At 41.6% G+C, this 15,709-nt stretch overlaps 1 protein-coding gene across 6 annotated transcripts in view; it reads left to right on the forward strand.

Annotated features, from left to right (window-relative positions):
• The first annotated feature begins 1,098 nt into the window (after positions 1-1,098).
• NFIX (nuclear factor I X) overlaps positions 1,099-15,709 on the forward strand; it is a 126,407-nt gene continuing 111,796 nt past the window's right edge. For 4 of the 6 annotated variants that reach the window (XM_083185186.1, XM_083185190.1, XM_083185191.1 and 1 more), the window contains exon 1: positions 1,100-1,498. In XM_083185186.1, the coding sequence (XP_083041312.1) occupies positions 1,454-1,498 (45 nt within the window). In that variant the 5' untranslated portion in view covers positions 1,100-1,453. Of the gene's footprint in view, positions 1,499-15,709 lie in introns of all 6 variants that reach the window. The other 2 variants (XM_083185189.1, XM_083185187.1) reach the window with 2 other exon arrangements.

Raw genomic sequence — 15,709 nt, forward strand, 5'->3', positions numbered from 1 at the left:
TATGGGGTAATAGGGGGAGATATAGGGAGAGGGTATATGGGGTAATAGGAGGAGATATAGGGAGAGGAGGTATATGGGGTAATAGGAGGAGGTATAGGGAGAGGGTATATGGGGTAATAGGAGGAGATATAGGGAGAGGGTATATGGGGTAATAGGAGGAGATATAGGGAGAGGAGGTATATGGGGTAATAGGAGGAGATATAGGTAGAGGGTATATGGGGTAATAGGGGGAGATATAGGGAGAGGGTATATGGGGTAATAGGAGGAGATATAGGGAGAGGAGGTATATGGGGTAATAGGAGGAGATATAGGGAGAGGGTTTATGGGGTAATAGGAGGAGATATACAGGGGGGAATTATTATATGGAGTACACAGATGTAGTTGTAATATCAGGTGCATGCAGGGACAAATATATTGAAAGTGAAGCGAGCGATTTAGGGTGCTGTTCTGTATTCTGATATTGGACCACCATATGCGAGCGTGTTTGGAGTTTCTCGGGCGTGTTGCTAATAGCAGTTGCGTACACAGATGCTCACTCGTTTTTATAGGTATACGAGCTTGCGCGGATGTTTAAAGTGGGTGTCTTATTCCTTGCCCATTCGGGCACACAGATGTATACATAGGAAAGTTATGTGGAGTAATAGGAAGTTCAGAGGTGTATTAAGCAGACAGATAGAAGTGACAGAAGGACATACTGTATAAACAAAGATTAGGGAAGTGACATTAGGGAATAAAAGAGACAATGCAATGCGTGAAGGCACGGGGTGATAGTGTGATAGCAGGGATGAGGTTGAGGTACTAGCTTCCATTTTTGCGTGATTTCCTTTCCCTATCATTAGCCCCGGAGGTGCTCAGTGTCTGTCATCTTCCTAGGACATTTAATTGCATATTCACTTTTGCAGTGAGAACCCGTTCTCTACTATAACTGCACCCCCAAATGAGGGACGTGCTGAATTTCCTCATTTTGATTTTGAAATGTATTCATTTGCCATACCTGACTGTCTCTTCATTGCACACATGTCTCTTTTCAGTCTCTTTTCTGAGTTTGGCTGTCTCTCCCTCTCTCTTTTTTTTTCTACATTTTTTTTCTGCGTATTTTCAAAACTTTCTCTGAACTTTTCAGAGTCATACGAAGAAGGAGACCGTGGAAGAAAGAGACGTCAGTGGGGCATACACAAAGAACCAAGATCGCCAGAGAGAGACCCGGCACGAGACGTCTCCTCTGAAATAATAGACGCACACTTTCTGAAAGACGTGCAGACGCTCAGACATCAAGCGGGAATAGAGAACCACATTAAGAGACATCTACATATAGATTTAAAGAGACATCCGGTGCAAAACAATATTCCTGGACTGAAGAATTCCCTGCACAAAATGAGACTGCCATAAACGACAGCCAGAAAGCGTGAGAAAGCAAAGAGAGACAACACAGACGTGTGAGGGAGCCGGAGAGATGTACTCACCCTACTGCCTCACTCAGGTACACCCTCAGCACTATGTAAGGCGTATAGTTATCCTGTCTCTTTTCACTGCATACATACAGTATAACTTCCTCCACCCATTAACCCCAACTCACAGAATCTATCTCCTCGCTAGTCTATTCTCTGTGTCTTATTTACTAACAAAGAGCAAATCTCCTAACGATCAGTCAGAAATTAACTTTCTTTGCGCCAAATTAGCATTCTTTATCTGAAAACGTCACCTGCTCCCCCCCCCCCCCCCCCCGCAACATTACCTGCTAGGCTTTTCTCTTCTGTATGTGAATATTTGCCCATTTATAAAACTTTTATATTGTATCAGAACATGCCATCGCTGCTCCAGGTCCCTGGTTTCTTAACCTTTGTCCCCTGTTTTAAGCTGGCTCATTTTATTCAGTTCTTGTCTGCCTCTTTTGCTGTCATTAACTTAACTCTTTGAGTGACAACACCTCTGCGAGAGATGCACAAAATATCCGCGTAAAATGCCATCGTCGCTCCCATTTTCTGTATAAATTGGAATAAAAAAATGTTTAAAAAAATATTATATTCCCTATATAAGGTAAACATGGCGGGTCATTCTGATGAATACAAATGTTTGCTTGGCACTTTTCACACCTATTTGGACAAATTCACGTGGCACCCAAAGGGTTAATATTTTATCTATTATACCCCGCAAAATGCCACGGATGTGCCCTGGCATACCCAGAGAAGACTTTGCCACTAAAAAGTGCATTCATTAAATAAAACTGTTGTTTTACACCGAACATACTGCTCATTTATAAATGAAATGACTCATTTTAATGGTGGCTCTTTGGGAATGTCTTTATTAATCCTCTGTGTATTGAGCTTTTTGTTACATTATCGCACCTATAAATGCATAATGTGCTAAACAGAGGCATGATGACGCAAGTCCTGTTACAGCTACAGGACGCAAATAGACTAGAAGATTGCCAGCTCTGCGGCGGTGCAAAATTCAAGCTCATTATGTTGAGTAAAAATGAGTCCGTACCCTTCCGCAGAGCACAGATTGGTCTTCAGCTGCAGCCTCTGAGATCAGCAAACTTATAGCGAGCTTCCATAGAAATGACCGAACGCTTTGTGCGCTGTATCTGCAAATGGGCCTACACACCATCCTATTATAGTTTAATCATTGCAGTCATTCTATAAAATGATTTTTAGATTATTTGATATCCATCAGTACCTAATAAGCCAGCAATCAGTCTGTCTGTCTGTAGATAAGTAGCTAAGAGATGTATAGTGTATTTATAATGTAACCGCTGTTTAAAGATTGTAGATTAAGAAACGTTACTTATCACCCATATCTCATATATATATATATATATATATATATATATATATATATATATATATATATTATAAACCTTGATTGTGTGCATCTATCTATCTATCTATCTATCTATCTATCTATCTATCTCAGGCTATTGTGTACCAGGAGTCACAGTTTATACAGAAGTAACAGGTAGACACACTAAAATGTGTCCAATGTATCAATTTTATGATTCATTTTTAATATCTGATTTGATGAATGCAAGTGGTCGTTTATATACATATACACTGCACCAAACAGCTATCAATAGATAGATAGATAAATAAATAAATAGATATAGACTATGGATAGATAGATAGATAGATACAGACTATTTATATAGATCAGGCCGACACTCTCCTATAGTTGTAAACTGCCGTGGTGCCTTCTGGTTTAATATGCAGAGATCGGCGTTGGAACAGACAGCGGCACTCCACTCGTTATTTGGTTCAAAAAACTTTAGTGATGCAGTGACCAACACTTCAGGGCCAGAACTTCTTGGGTTATCTGGCCAGGAAACATTGGTCACTGCACCACTAAAGATTTTTGAACCAAACAACACGTGGTGCGCCGCTGGCTGTTCCAACGCCGATCTCTCTCTCTCTCTATACATACAGATAGAGCAATAGATGGATAGATAGACATAGATCAATACAACAATGTAAGATGTCAAACAAGTCAATAGTACAAAATACGGTATAAAGATGCACAACGCTCCAGCGTTTGTAGAAAACCACATATGTTTTTATTAGGCTTAAAGCATCGCCAAATACAATAGCAACATTTTGGGCATAGCATAACCCTTTATCACACCTTATAGTATTGTATAAGTATGGTAGGCATGTATACACTATCACACACCTATGTTTATATAAATCTATACACACAATCTGTTTCAATTTTGATTTGATGTCATTTATTTGCCGTACTCGTCGTTTTTTGCAGACGCTAGGGATGCATAGATTTTTTTTCCCCATTCGACGTCAAGATGAAATAAAATAATATATATCTAAGCATAGATATACTGTCTGAGATACATTAACAAACACTGTATGTACACAGGATGGAACGTGACTAGCTCTGATCCTTGTATATAAAATATAGTGTACACTGTATTGGTGGGTGCTCTTGGAGAAAGAAAGGAGCATCCAGCAGATTCATTACTGCACTGATTTCACATAGAAGTAAATGGGACGGCCGCTGGGGAACGGTCAGTTTGCAGGATAGGAAGGCCCGCAGACTTTTAACCAGTAAAACAAATGCAGCAGAAACTCTGCAGTAGAATAGGCAAAAGCAACTAAAATAAGTATTATTAATTACATGCTAAGGATGTGGAAGCATCAGATCATTTAGAGATTGGCAGTGGCTAGTATTCTGTACATTAGTAGAAGTGCTTGTGTTGTGCATATCGCAACAGGTTTGAAGATATGTCTTTGCATAAAACCATTTGTCGGAGCAAACACCATATCCAGACAAAGAACTGTAGATGATATACACGCACCGCAAATGCAGAGAGTCCCGAGTGTACAGTAACCAATATCGACAAATGAGACATTGGCTTATTTGAACTAGATCGTGAAACGCACCGTCCGGATTGGATGTATTTTTGTTGCTGCCAATTTGCAATATGTAAGCAATAATCCCCATTGATATTGGATTTAATGAGCATGGTCCATTTACCTCTCTCTACATAATCTTTTCCTATGTGGCATGTACATCACTATTCACATTTTTAATACAGATATAGTGAATATTTTATAACATAAATTTGCATTGTGACATTAAATATTTTGACAAAAACTCATCTTTAGATGGCAGTATCCTATACTAGCCTATGGGATAGTGGGCCCTATTCTATTTCACTCTTAGAGGGAAATTCCTTTTCAGATGGACAAAACCATGTGCACTGCAGGTGGGGCAGATGTAACATGTACAGAGATATTTGGTGGGGTTTTTCTTCAAAGTGAGATCTTTATTGCAGTGTAAAAATAAAGCAGTCGGTATTTTTCCTGCACAGAAACAAAATAACTCACCCAAAGCTAATTCTATCTGCACCTGTTACAGCACAGCAGCCCCAGGAGCAGGTCCCCTATGTCGCTCTCCAGCAGCCCCCCGAGCTGGTCCCCTATTTCGCTCTCCAGCAGCAAGTAATAGTGATCGCGCTTGCGGGCAGGGGGTCCCTGCAGCGTATGTTAGATCAGTGGCGAGGTCCCTGCAGCGGATGGGAACTAGTAGTTCCCATCCGCTGCAGGGACGCCGCCACTGATCTAACATACGCTGCAGGGACCCCCTGCCCGCAAGGGAGATCATCCCCTTCCCTGCGGTGACCAGGTGTGTGTGTGTGTGTGTGTGGGGGGGGGGGGTGATTCCTCCAGGAGGTGGGGGGTTTGAAATACCTTCTGGGTTGGGGGACCCATGCATACCATTTAATGAATATTTCATTAAATATTCACTGCACTGCATTAGATATGCACAGTGCAGACCACTATTGGCTGGGTCCTAAATACAGTTTCAGACCCGTTCAGACCGCAAAAAAAACAGGTCTGAACCGGGTAGGACCCTGCTTTTTTACCGTTTCCAAAAACCGTTTTTTGGAAACGGTAAAATCACTCTGGACCTTGCAGACCGCACAGATTACCGTTTTAAAACAGTTAACAATCGGCAAAATGCCGTTTTTTTAGTGCGGTCTGAAAGGGGCATAAGAGTGAACTAGAATAAGGCCCAGTGTAAAAGGGAAACCCGTGCAAGCTGCATTTGTGTTTAGACATTTTAGAGAAATTGGCTACGGTCGTTCCATGGTGAATCTCAGGGATCCTTGATATTACCCCTATACCTCCTCCTATTACTTCATATACCCTCTCCCTATATCTCCTATTACCCCATATACCCTCTCCCTATACCTCCTCCTATTACCCCATATACCATCTCCCTACATCTCCTCCTATTACCCCATATACCCTCTCCATGTATCTCCTCCTATTACCCCATATACCCTCTCCCTATATCTCCTCCTATTACCCCATATACCCTCTCCCTATATCTCCTCCTATTACCCCATATACCATCTCCCTATATCTCCTCCTATTACCCCATATACCCTCTCCCTATATCTCCTCCTATTACCCCATATACCCTCTCCCTATATCTCCTCCTATTACCCCATATACCCTCTCCCTACATCTCCTCCTATTACCCCATATACCATCTCCATATATCTCCTCCTACTACCCCATATACCCTCTCCCTATATCTCCTCCTATTACCCCATATACCCTTCCCTATATCTCCCCCTATTACCCCAAATACCCTCTCCCTATATCTCCTCCTATTACTCCATATACCCTTCCCCTATATCTCCTCCTATTACCCCATATACCCTCTCCCTATATCTCCTCCTATTACCCTGTATACCCTCTCCCTATATCTCCTCCTATTACCCCATATACCCTCTCCCTATATCTCCTCCTATTACCCCATATACCCTCTCCCTATATCTCCTCCTATTACCCTGTATACCCTCTCCCTATATCTCCTCCTATTACCCCATATACCCTATCCCTATATATCCTCCTATTACCCCATATACCCTCTCCCTATATCTCCTATTACCCCATATACCCTCTCCCTATATCTCCTCCTATTACCCCATGTACCCTCTCCCTATATCTCCTCCTATTACCCCATATACCCTCTCCCTATATCTCCTCCTATTACCCCATCTACCCTCTCCCTATATCTCCTCCTATTACCCCATATACCCTCTCCCTATATCTCCTCCTATTACCGCATATACCCTCTCCCTATATCTCCTCCTATTACCCCATATACCCTCTCCCTATATCTCCTCCTATTACACCATATACCCTCTCCCTATACCTCCTCCTATTACCCCATATACCCTCTCCCTATATCTCCTCCTATTACCCCATATACCCTCTCCCTATATCTCCTCCTATTACCCCATATACCATCTCCCTATATCTCCTCCTATTACCCCATATACCCTCTCCCTATATCTCCTCCTATTACCCCATATACCCTCTCCCTATATCTCCTCCTATTACCCCATATACCCTCTCCCTACATCTCCTCCTATTACCCCATATACCATCTCCATATATCTCCTCCTACTACCCCATATACCCTCTCCCTATATCTCCTCCTATTACCCCATATACCCTTCCCTATATCTCCCCCTATTACCCCAAATACCCTCTCCCTATATCTCCTCCTATTACTCCATATACCCTTCCCCTATATCTCCTCCTATTACCCCATATACCCTCTCCCTATATCTCCTCCTATTACCCTGTATACCCTCTCCCTATATCTCCTCCTATTACCCCATATACCCTCTCCCTATATCTCCTCCTATTACCCCATATACCCTCTCCCTATATCTCCTCCTATTACCCTGTATACCCTCTCCCTATATCTCCTCCTATTACCCCATATACCCTATCCCTATATATCCTCCTATTACCCCATATACCCTCTCCCTATATCTCCTCCTATTACCCCATATACCCTCTCCCTATATCTCCTCCTATTACCCCATATACCCTCTCCCTATATCTCCTCCTATTACCCCATATACCCTCTCCCTATATCTCCCCCTATTACCCCATATACCCTCTACCTATTGAATACAAAACCATTTGCATATTTATACTACACAATAGGTGTGCAAAGAATGAGTAATCCACAATAAAAGTGTTCATGGCTCATGTTCTGGGTTGCAGCCTATGAGAGACTTATCATTACATACCATACCTCATAACTGTCCGGAATTTCACGTAACAGTCCTGTGTCTTTGTGGCTGCCCCACACATGGACAGCCGTGTTCCGTGCTGGTGGAGGAAGTCCTCCTGTCACTCGCTGTTCTGCTTAGTAGTGCAGTGGTGAATAGATGCTGTGCACATGTGCACAGTGGGCCCAATTCAAACCCAGAATTGTCGTGATTTTCACTTCCCGGGACACTCACTCAGTGAGTGACAGCCAGGGGGCATTCTGGGGTGGACACTAAAAACAGTGGGCGCGAAAATAGAAACGCTGGGCGGGCCCCATGGAATGAAGGCATGGCGTCAGCGCCGGCCCCCAATTCGCAAAATGTGCCTCTTTTCAGCTGCCAACATTCATTCGATGGTAAGTAGCGATCGGTTATTTTTTTTTGTCTGTGCGGGCACTTGCGAGCGGATGTCTAAGCGTATACATCTGCTTTCACAGTAGCGAGATGATTCGGGCGGCTGGGGGGGTGTGTTTGTCGGGGAGGCGTTAACCTGCTTGCTAGGCTTGGAATATACGCAGGCCCAGTGTCACAGAGACAGAGGGACTGGGTGATCATTCATAGAACATATTATACATAACATTATCAGTGTATATTATACAGTACAGTGTGTACATTATCAGTATGTATTATACAGTGCAGTGTGTACATTATATTATACAGTGCAGTGTGTACATTATCAGTATGTATTATACAGTGCAGTGTGTACATTATCAGTATGTATTATACAGTGCAGTGTGTACATTATATTATACAGTGCAGTGTGTACATTATCAGTATATATTATACAGTGCAGTGTGTACATTATCTGTATGTATTATACAGTGCAGTGTGTACATTATATTATACAGTGCAGTGTGTACATTATCAGTATGTATTATACAGTGCAGTGTGTACATTAGCTTATACAGTGCAGTGTGTACATTATCAGTATGTATTATACAGTGCAGTGTGTACATTATATTATACAGTGCAGTGTGTACATTATCAGTATGTATTATACAGTGCAGTGTGTACATTATCATCATATATTATATATACATTATATTATACAGTGCAGTGTGTATATTATCAGTATGTATTATACAGTGCAGAGTGGTCATTATCAGCATATATTATACAGTACAGTGTGTACATTTTCAGTGTATATTATACAGTGTATACAGTGCACAGTGGTCATTATCAGTATATATTATACAGTGCAGTGTGTACATTATTAGTATATATTATACAGTGTATACAGTGCAGAGTGGTCATTATCAGTATATATTGTACAGTGCAGCGTGTACATTATTAGTATATATATTATACAGTGTATACAGTGCAGAGTGGTCATTATCAGTATATATTGTACAGTACAGTGTGTACATTATTAGTATATATTATACAGTGTATACAGTGCAGAGTGGTCATTATCAGTATATATTGTACAGTGCAGTGTCATCATTATCAGTATATATTATACAGTGCAGTGTGGTCATTATCAGTATACACTGTATAGCGTAGTGTGATCATTATCAGTATATATTGTACAATGCAGTGTGATAATTATCAGTATATATTGTACAGTGCAGTGTGATCATTATCAGTATATATTGTACAGTGTAGTTTGATCATTATCAGTATATATTGTACAGTGCAGAGTGATCATTATCAGTATATATTGTACAGTGCAGTGTGATCATTATCAGTATAGCGTAGTGTGATCATTATCAGTATATACTGTATAGCATAGTGTGATCATTATCAGTATATATTATACAGTGCAATGTGATCATTATCAGTATCAGCGGCGTAGCTAGAATTTATGCGCCCCCCGCCGATATCGGCAGTGCCGCCCCCCCTACCCCTCCCACCCACTTTCCCAAGTTAAAACCCCCCTTACCCCTCCGCGTGCCGCCGCCGCATTCAGGGTCCCGAAAACAGCAGACAGTTTTTAAGGATGCTAGAGGAGGCCCGCGCCTCCTCTAGCATCCCGAAAAACTGTCTGCTGTTAGGGGGCAGCCATTTTCTGATAGTTATTTTTCATTAGAAGTACTGCAGGAGGATACGGAGCTAGGACAAGATCTGCGCTGCGGCAAGGAGTCGGGATCCTGAACGCGGCGGCGCTGGCGGCGGCTTGCGGAGGGGTAAGGGGTTGTTAAATATAGTTGTAACTATAGCCCCGCAGATCGGCACCCACAGCCCCTCAGCGCCTCCCCGCCACCGCGGGGGCTGCGGGGCTATAGTTACGCCACTGATCAGTATATATTGTACAGTGAGTGCAGTGTGATCATTCTCAGTATCTATTATACAGTGCAGTGTGATCATTATCAGTATATATTATTATACAGTGCAGTGTGATCATTATCAGTATATATTAAAGAGTGCAGTGTGATCATTATCGGTATATATTATACAGTGCAATGTGATCATTATCAGTATATTTTATACAGTGCAGTGTGATCATTATCAGTATATATTATACAGTGCAGAGTGATCATTATCAGTATATATTATACAGTGCAGTGTGAGCATTATCAGTATATATTGTACAGTGCAGTGTGATCATTATCAGTATATATTATACAGTGCAGTGTGATCATTATCAGTATATATTGTACAGTGCAGTGTGATCATTATCAGTATATATTATACAGTGCAGTGTGATCATTATCAGTACATATTATACAGTGCAGTGTGATCATTATGAGTATATATTGTACAGTGCAGTGTGATCATTATTAGTATATATTATACAATGCAGTGTGATCATTATCAGTATATATTATGCAATGCAGTGTGATCATAATCAGTATATATTATACAGTGCAGTGTGATCAATGCATTATCAGTATATATTGTACAGTGCAGTGTGATCATTATCAGTATATATTATACAATGCAGTGTGATCATAATCAGTATATATTATACAGTGCAGTGTGATCAATGCATAATCAGTATATATTGTACAGTGCAATCATAATCAGTATATATTATACAGTGCAGTGTGATCAATGCATTATCAGTATATATTGTACAGTGCAGTGTGATCATTATCAGTATATATTGTACAGTGCAGTGTGAACATTATCAGTATATATTGTACAGTGCAGTGTGATCATAATCAGTATATATTATACACTGCAGTGTGATCAATGCATTATCAGTATATATTGTACAGTGCAGTGTGATCATTATCAGTATATATTATACAGTGCAGTGTGATCATTATCAGTATATATTATACAGTGCAGTGTGATCATTATCAGTATATATTGTACAGTGCAGTGTGATCATTATCAGTACATATTATACAGTGCAGTGTGATCATTATCAGTATATATTGTACAGTGCAGTGTGATCATTAGCAGTATATATTATACAATGCAGTGTGATCATTATCAGTACATATTATACAGTTCAGTGTGATCATTATCAGTATATATTGTACAGTGCAGTATGATCATTATCAGTATATATTATTATACAGTGCAGTGTGATCATTATCAGTATATATTATTATACAGTGCAGTGTGATCATTATCAGTATATATTGTACAGTGCAGTGTGATCATTATCAGTATATATTATACAGTGCAGTGTGATCATTATCAGTACATATTATACAGTGCAGTGTGATCATTATCAGTATATATTATTATACAGTGCAGTGTGATCATTATCAGTATATATTGTACAGTGCAGTGTGATCATTATCAGTATATATTGTACAGTGCAGTGTGATCATTATCAGTATATATTATTATACAGTGCAGTGTGATCATTATCAGTATATATTGTACAGTGCAGTGTGATCATTATCAGTTTATATTATACAGTGCAGTGTGATCATTATCAGTACATATTATACAGTGCAGTGTGATCATTATCAGTATATATTGTACAGTGCAGTGTGATCATTATCAGTATATATTATACAATGCAGTGTGATCATTATCAGTACATATTATACAGTGCAGTGTGATCATTATCAGTATATATTGTACAGTGCAGTGTGATCATTATCAGTATATATTATACAGTGCAGTGTGATCATTATCAGACATTGCTTATTGCGGTAACAAATCTTTTGCTCAATTTATTGGGCAACTCAAAAGGGTGTGAATAACAATGAGCAACAACACATTGCCATATAGTGCCCTCACAACCCTAATGGAGTCACTTGGCAACACGTCACTGAGAGCTATCATTATACTGTGCGCAGTGATCATCTGTGTATATTATCCAGTGCACAGTGATCTTTTTCAGTAGGTTCAATCCGACACTCAACAGCCAGAACATTGAATTTCGGGTGTTGAATTACAGTCAGAAAAATGAAACCGGCCGGGATTCCACTGTAGTATATAGAATATACAGGTAAATACCCTAAGATGGGAGTTCTATTGAATATGGGATTCAGCACCCAGTCAGATTCTACTTCTAATTTATTTAGTTCCTTCTAGAAACACCTTCTAGAAGATAATAGATAGGATATGATTGGTTGCTATGGGCAACATCCCATTTCAATGGAACTCACATTTGAGCGAATTTACTCCTTAGCATAATTATACAGTGCATCACCATGGACCCCATTCTGGATGACTCGGTATGCTGCAAAGCTCGCAGCTTACCGGGTCCCAAAGAGGCCACCCCGGTGAATACATGTCCCCCCTTGCAACCATGCAAGGGAAATGAAAACCACATCCTTTCGCATGTGCCTGCAGAAAGATAAATCATTCGATGATTGGCGACCATCAAATTATTTGTCCCAGGCTTGCAAATATAAGTCAGTGAGGCTGACTTATACTGTACTTGTGGGCTCTGGGTTGAAGACAGGGCAGGCGGCTGACGTCATGTGACCGTCATGTGCCCGCCCCGGCACACTGCCTCCCACCTGGGCATTCCCATGTAAATACATGGGAATGCCCAGCATTTGCATAGGGACGCCCATGAAACGCTGGGCGTTACTTGCGCAAATGAGAATATGCGCATGCGCAGAGGCTAACCATCGGTCCCCCGTGCGAACACGCAGGGGACTGACGGAACTAGAATGTCCGCCCCATCTGTATATCATTGTTTTCAATGGTAAAGTGCAACTGAATATGTTGCGCTATATACTGTAGGAACCTGTTAATACATATATATTATCTAGTGCAGAGTGATCATTATCAGTGTATATTACACGTCGCACTGAGATTATTCTCAGTATATACTATATAAAGTGCAACGCGATCTTTATTAGTATATAGGAGGTTACTCTGGTTGACTTGCAAGGCTGCGAATTTCACAGCCTTGCGAATCCACCAGATGCCGCCTGTTGTGAACCCCCTGTTGTGTAAATCTATATTATAGTGCAATATAATCATTATCGGCATATATTATGCTGCGCAGTGTGATCATTATCAGTACATATTATACAATATGGCAGTGGTTCCCAAGCTGGGTGCCTTGGGACACTTGCAGTGGTGCCCCTGGTTGTTGCTCCAAAACCAATTCAAATTATTTATGGTCAATGTAATAGGCAAAACCAGTGCTGGTGGCTTCTAATCATGAAATATGTAGACAACCAGAAGTGAATCCTGTCCCTCGCCACACAACTGACCATAAGGATGACTTATAAACACACACATTTACTTCATTAAAAAAAATATAATTTTTTCAACAAGAAACTGTTATCCTACAGGTGCCATGAAAAAAAATGCTGATACTGAAGGGTGCCAGTGTTATCATTATACAGATACAGTATTATACTGTGCAGTGAGATCCTTATCAGTATACAATACATTATACAGTGCAGTGTGATCATTAATAAACTATATATTATATTGCAGTGTGATCATTCCCAGTAAGCATTATACATTGCAATGTGACCACCATCAGTATATATATATATAGATATATATATATATATATATATATATATAATATATATATATTATAATATGAAGCAGTGTGATTACCACCAGTATATATCATATGTGCAATGTGACCACCATCAGTATATATTACATGAAGCAGTGTGATCACCACCAGTATATATTGTATCATACTGTATCATACGGTGCAGTGTGATCACCATCATTATATATCATACACAGTACAGTGGGATCACCATCAGTATATTTCATACGGTACAGTGTGATCACCATCAGTATATATCATACAATACAGTGTGATCACCATCAGTATATATCATACAATGCAGTGTGATCACCAGTATATATGATACAGTGCGCTGTGATCACCATCAGTATATTTCATACACCCAGCGTTTCATGGGCGTTACCATGTAAACTCTGGGCGTTCCCATGGTAATCGGCCTGTGAGACGACGGTGCCGGGGACAGCGAGCTGACATCACCGGATGTCGGCTGCCCGCCCACTTCCCCCCGAGTGTGCACGCAAGTCTAAGAGACCTGAAAGCCACTTAGATATGAGTGTACGTTCCACATCATTCGATGGTCGGCGACCATCGACTGATGCGGGCGTTCACCCACAGGACGCAAATGGATGTTTATGCTAAACACTGCGAGGGGGGGGGGGCGTACCACCGTTCGCAGGGCGGGTTCTGGTTGACTCCCAAGGGTGCGAATTCGCATCCGAGCGAATGAACCAGTATAACCCCCATAATGCAGTGCGATCACTTTTTGTAGATGTTATACGGTGCAGTGCGATCACCATCAGTACATACTAAATGGTGCAGATACAGTTTAATATAAAGTATATACTCCATCTGACTGTACCGTGCAGAGTGACCTGTATTAGCATACGGTATACTCAGTATAATTACAGCCTCCCACATTACTAGAGGCGCTCAGGGAGTTTTATATGTGTTGGAATGTATGTTCTCCTCCAGCATTGGCCATATGGAAAAAGTAGTAAGATTCCATCTCCAGCTCTCCTCCTCCTCCTCCCTCTCTTCCCCCAAAACCCTCAGACCCTCCCTGCTTTTCCTCCCCTCTCTATCCCTGTTTCTTCCCCCAATTTCTCCACCCCCAGCACTTTCTCCCCCTCCTGTGTCTCACTCCCCCCGTCGCAGTCTGCGTATGTTTGGACGGGGTCCTGGGCTCTAGTGCTGACCTTGTGTTACCTCATCATGTGATCTCGAGCTGGGTTTGGTTTATATGGCAATAATGAGCACTTGGGGCAAACAGAACGACAACACCGGATTATTTAACTCCCCCTGCGCCAACGTAGCACAATGTGCAATATAGCAACAGATGTGTGATATAATAACACCGCGCAGAGTGATTTCAGATGCTGAATGAGGGGAAGAGTAATCAAATAAACCCAAACTGTAACACAGGGAGCTGTGTATTAACATTTGTCACCGCACAGAGATAGGGGGTGATTCAAAACCACTCGCTAAGCAGCGGTTGTTCGCTGCTCAGCGAGCACATCCCCTCGCATGCGGCCGTAGGGGAGAGAAATCATTTGATGATTGCCGATTTATCGGAAATAAAAGACTATACTGACTTTTATTTCCGCCAGTGTCCGCAGAAGAGGGGGTGGGCGCTGAAAGGGGCGTTCCCCTGCTCCGGGCCGATGTACGCCTCCAACCCCGCTCCCTCCCTGGAGCAAATGGCTCGGCGAGTGTGAAACTCACTGAAGCCGTTGGCTTCTGAGGGATTGCACATGCGCAAATACACGCATGCGCAGACACCCCCACCATCGGAACGGGGCCAAATTTGTCCCCTTCCGATCTATAGTGAATTGGGCCCATAGACAGCACAGCGTACACCACGCAAATGTTTATGGAAAAGGATGATACACGAAAAGCTTGACATGAGTTTTTCATGGTTTTTTTTTTTTTGGTGTCAGTGCGACACTTGAGGATATGGATCCCCAATTAGTGTGCAGCGTCCACTTCCACTTCGGGCCAGAAGCCTCGATCGCTATGCTTGGCACAGTCAGAGTCCACGTGAATGATAAAGTATTAAAAAGGTCAGAAAAAGGACAAAAAGTCCAACAAAACACGTCAACCTTCTCCTGTGTCGCCCATAGCCACCTTGACCACTTTAAATCCTATTGACTGTCCCCCTAGACATCGTCTGTCAGCCATCTGGCAAAAAATTACTCAGCACCGGCCGCAGCAGCGCATGAAACGAGGGAGGACCTGGCGACCACACGTGCAGG

The sequence above is a fragment of the Crinia signifera genome, chromosome 4 (assembly GCF_055691185.1).
Source record: "Crinia signifera chromosome 4, ASM5569118v1, whole genome shotgun sequence".
NCBI classification, from domain to species: Eukaryota; Metazoa; Chordata; class Amphibia; order Anura; family Myobatrachidae; genus Crinia; species Crinia signifera.